The sequence below is a fragment of the Bombus pascuorum genome, chromosome 4 (assembly GCF_905332965.1).
Source record: "Bombus pascuorum chromosome 4, iyBomPasc1.1, whole genome shotgun sequence".
NCBI classification, from domain to species: domain Eukaryota; kingdom Metazoa; phylum Arthropoda; class Insecta; order Hymenoptera; family Apidae; genus Bombus; species Bombus pascuorum.
The window spans coordinates 3,505,306-3,509,614 of record NC_083491.1 but is presented as its reverse complement, the minus strand read 5'-3'; the positions used below and the strand labels follow the sequence as shown (position 1 = coordinate 3,509,614).

General features: G+C 37.9%; 1 protein-coding gene across 1 annotated transcript; it reads left to right on the top strand.

Moving 5' to 3' along the window:
- The first annotated feature begins 220 nt into the window (after nt 1–220).
- LOC132906099 (uncharacterized) lies at nt 221–3,656 on the top strand. Its single transcript, XM_060957966.1, has 5 exons — nt 221–493; nt 804–1,564; nt 2,101–2,205; nt 2,280–2,459; nt 3,287–3,656. The coding sequence occupies exons 1-5, from the start codon at nt 221–223 to the stop codon at nt 3,372–3,374; spliced, it is 1,407 nt and encodes a 468-aa protein (XP_060813949.1). The 3' UTR covers nt 3,375–3,656.
- The last annotated feature ends 653 nt before the right edge of the window (nt 3,657–4,309 follow it).

The following is a 4,309-nucleotide window of genomic DNA, read 5'->3' as shown; positions in this document are numbered from 1 at the left end:
TGGAACTAAACGAGTACTTTGTCAACGGCAATTGGAGTAAGGCTGATGATTAAGAGACGAATTTCACCTTCACGCTTTTTAGAGAACACGTCGACTCTAGTTTCTCGCGTGTTAAAGACGCCGAATCGCCGAAGATCCTGTTTAGTGTAACAGACACACCGCTGTAGAACATCTTAAACACATCCACCATCTTTCGTTCTACGAAATACGCCAACGCAGAATGGACCGACAGATTATTACGACGAAACTCGTATTCCTCGTCTTGTTGCTATTCGCAAGCTCAGTTCGCGCGAAAGATCAAACTCCGAACGAGGCGGTGAAGCCAGTGGAAGAATTCGTCGAGGAGTCCTCCACCGAAGACCAATTTTCGTTGGAATCCGCGACGACCACAGAGTCCGCCACAACTGTGCAGTCCTACCAGAAGCTGACACTGTCCATCAATGCCAGGAAAAACATTTCCAGAGAATTCAGACCCAGTGTACATCTAGGTGTGGTATCGTAATTTTGAGTGAATGCGTAACAGAGAGTTTGAGCGAAAGATTCGTGCGAAACGATAGTGAATCGAACGGATGTTCGATAGCAAGTGAGTATAGATTCGGAGAATGTTGCGCGTGTGAATTGGGATGTATGGACACGTGTAAATTTGATCGAGATGAGCGTCGTGCGTGTGAGATCTTTAACCCATCTTCAATCCTCCGATCTTTACATTTCCACTTTGTTCTTATTGCAACAAACGGAAACTTATCTATCGCTATATTCGTAATTCTAATATTCAATGAACCATTCGATGCTACGCTTAACAATTTTTCTACATAGGTGAAATTAAGGAATCCAGAATCAGTAATGTTCCCTTCAACGCTGTTCATCATTTCAACTTCGACAATGGAGTGGATCCTGACTCGTATCACCAACATTTGAAAGATTTCCAAATAGTCTTCAGGCCTACGGCGAAGACTCTGCAAACTCTTCAGGCTGGTAGTCGAGGCAATTCTTATCAGAATTTATTCGAAACTGTCGTTGCACCGACCGAAGAGAGTAAGAAAGATGGGACGACGCAGAATGGTTACGTCAAATTTCAAGACGATGGGTTGGATGCTGTCAGGGTCGAATACGACGACTCTTCGAAGGATCAAGCTTTCCATCAACAGTTCTCTCATTCGGTTACGGAAAATATGGGGACGCAATACGACTCGACGGACCAACAAATCTTCCAGAATTTAGAGAAGCCTGTCTTCGAACAGCAAACGTCCACCGTTTGGGGAAAACCGTCAAAATTTCAGGGTGAAAGTGAGAAACACGAGGGAAGCTTTTCAAAACCAGAACTAAACGCCGATCCTTTAAAGATGTCACATTATACTGGATTTTACGATCATCAGAATCAGCAACAGTCGAATCTACAAAATTTCGAGTTATTCAGGAAGCCGAGTAACGGGGTGGTCTATGTTCAGGAGTCGTCGTTTCTCACAACTAAGAAGTATCCTTATCCTATTTATCAGCCGCATCATGGATATCATCAGGTTGATTTTATTAACGACGAACGTCCGTCTTATCCTGTTAAGAAAAGGTAAGCGTCCCATCGACTTTCCACTTTTCCTTCGCTCTTGAAAATATCTTCCAAGTTGCTACTTCTCCTCAAGATCGGTGTTCTCTTTTAAATCGTGTTTCCCTACTACAACAGCCAAAAACAATTTAGACATCACACAACTTCATTCATATTGTTTGTAAAGAGTGTATCAATGTTCGTCGCGATGAAAATTTTCTTAATACCAATGGTCACGTTAAGATGAGCGAGCGTTGAGAATTTTCAAAGTAAAATTAAAAGCAACAATACCTCGGGAACTGTACCGTTTCCAGCGGATATCTTTTCCACGAGAAAAAGTACGCTTGTACCTTTCTTGGTCTGTCAGCTTTGCGACGCCTAAATTATTGTTCTCCTTTCAGTTCCTGCAAGAATACCAAAATTCCTGAATGCATCAAAATAGCTGCTTTATTATTGGATTGGCAATTAAGTGATTTTGTCATTAGGTGGTAATGTAAAATCACTTAATTGCCAACCCAATACTTCAAAGATATTATTAGCTCACGAGATTCTCTTCACAGAGTGTCCACCTGGAAAAAGATCTTCCATCTGATCGGCGCTATTCTGCCTCTCGGTCTGCTCATAGCTGCTCTGACTCCAAATGTCGTAAAGGTCGACAACACTACGTGAGTGCACTTTCGTTTTTTTCCGCTCCAGAAGCGTGTCTACTGGAATTCTAATCACGAACGAAACCCTTTAGCCAGCCTAACATCTTTTTGTCCAAGTGGAGGGTCGCTGACCTTCCAGTGGAACATAAACACGCGAGGTTCACGGATCCCTTCAACGACTGTGAGGAAAGATCCATTTGTGATATGATCTTGGCTGGCGGTGACGCTGGATCCACCGTGTTGCAAAACATTTTATGGAACCTGGCGACGAGGTAATTGTTCGATTATTAAAAATTAAGAATAAACGGAAGAACAGGATTTTGGGCAAAGGTCGAGTAATTTTATTTATACTTGTGATCGTGAAACTTATGCCGTTATTTATGTATATTAATTGAAGATTGGATAATTGTTTAATCGTTTGGAGTAAATTTGAGAGGAAAGTTTTCTAGACGCATAGAAAAACGTGAAATGTAATTTTAATCGTGAGATTCGTCTACGAGTTCTTATGAATCGTTCACTGTATAATTCTTCAATTATTTGGAAAGTTGCGGACAGAATATCGGGAATATTTCACGTTGGGAAAATTAAAAATAGAATTTAACGAAATATCGAACGATTTCGTTTATAATCGTAGTTGCAAGACTTGTGTAGAATTTTTGAAAACCTGTAAACTAAGAAGCAGCGACAAACGATAGTAAGCATAACGTTTAGTAGGTTAAAAATCGCTTTATTAGCTCTACAAAACGTCTTTCGTTTACTCTGAGCCGATTCATCAGTGGATTTTTAATAGCTTGTCAGCCAGTTAATGGTGTCTATGCAATTAGAAAAGTGGAACAGCGAAGACGATGTTTAAAACGCGCGTGAGTTATCCGTTCGGAGACAATTTTTGTTTCTCTGTGTACCGAATAAAAAAAAAGAATAAATAAAAGAAGAAGAGATAATTTATTTGTAAAGAACTGTTCCAACTTTTTCCAACGATTTCTAAAATATGAGAAAGAGAAAATTTCTCTTTTATTTCATTTTTAGAAATTTGAAGATTATTTATAAATTCTTAACTGTATCGTTGTGCTTCGATGTAATGGATTTTTTTTATTGGTAGAACATCGACAACGATGGCGAAAGAAAGCGGACTTCACGATGTTTTCGAGGCGGTGAAGAAAAGGGATTGTACCAACGTCCTTTGTTAATCTCTTCTTTAATTTGCGATAAAAAATATAAAACCGGACGAGGGTAACAGTGATTCCCTCCGTTATAATCGCGGATGTGAGCAATTTTCACGGTGAAAAATTGAAACCTGCTAATGTTTAACTTTCTCCAAGCGATTAAAAATAAGACACAGAAACGGACTCGTAGAAACCTAGCAGAAAGTAGCTGCTAAGTAATTACTGCTACCATTCCGACTCTTCATACGTCGATTAATATTTCTATCATTCGAAAATAACCGTAACCTCGAGATTATTGGTGTAATTTGAATTTTTGTAACTAGAAAAAAATTGGGAACAGTAAATTATTATTCTGCCAATGTGCTTCTAAGAACATCATATTTATATTTTCAATAATTCGATACTTTTTTCTTACTGAATTTCCATTGGATTATTTCAAGAATAAAATAATCTTGGCATACGATATTTTTGTCAATTTTATAAATATTTCGATTCTTTTCAATTCAACTCCGTCAATTTGCCAACAAACCAATTTCTTAATTTTCTATTCACGTGTTTCGATTACAAAATGTATTAGGTTGTCCGAATAGTGTCTTTCTTTTACAGACACGTCTTTTACAACGATGCATCTTTATACAACCATGAAAGTTGTGATCTTTATTTTGATAGAACAAAATGGATCATAGGTAATTGACAAAATAATATGAAATAACAAATATTATGCGTCTATTATTTCCTCATAAAACGAAAGAAACTTTTCGGACAACCTAATATTATCATTCAACGACAACATATTTAATTGTATAAAAAAGAAAAAAATTTAATCAATCCTCGATCAATATGTATTAATAACCACTCGGAAATCGAACTGATCTGTCTCACTTTTTACAGCAGCAGCGATAAAATTGAAATATTTGTACAACGAATTAGTATACAGTCAGATTAATTTGTATCACCAG

Excerpts from the sequence above, each read along its gene's own strand:
- LOC132906099 (XM_060957966.1), top strand. The coding sequence starts at position 221 with ATGGACCGACAGATTATTACGACGAAACTCGTATTCCTCGTCTTGTTG. Across the intron at positions 494-803 it reads CCAGTGTACATCTAGGTGTG|TTTTTCTACATAGGTGAAAT; the intron begins GTATCGTAATTT and ends TACGCTTAACAA. Across the intron at positions 2,460-3,286 it reads TTATGGAACCTGGCGACGAG|AACATCGACAACGATGGCGA; the intron begins GTAATTGTTCGA and ends TTTTATTGGTAG.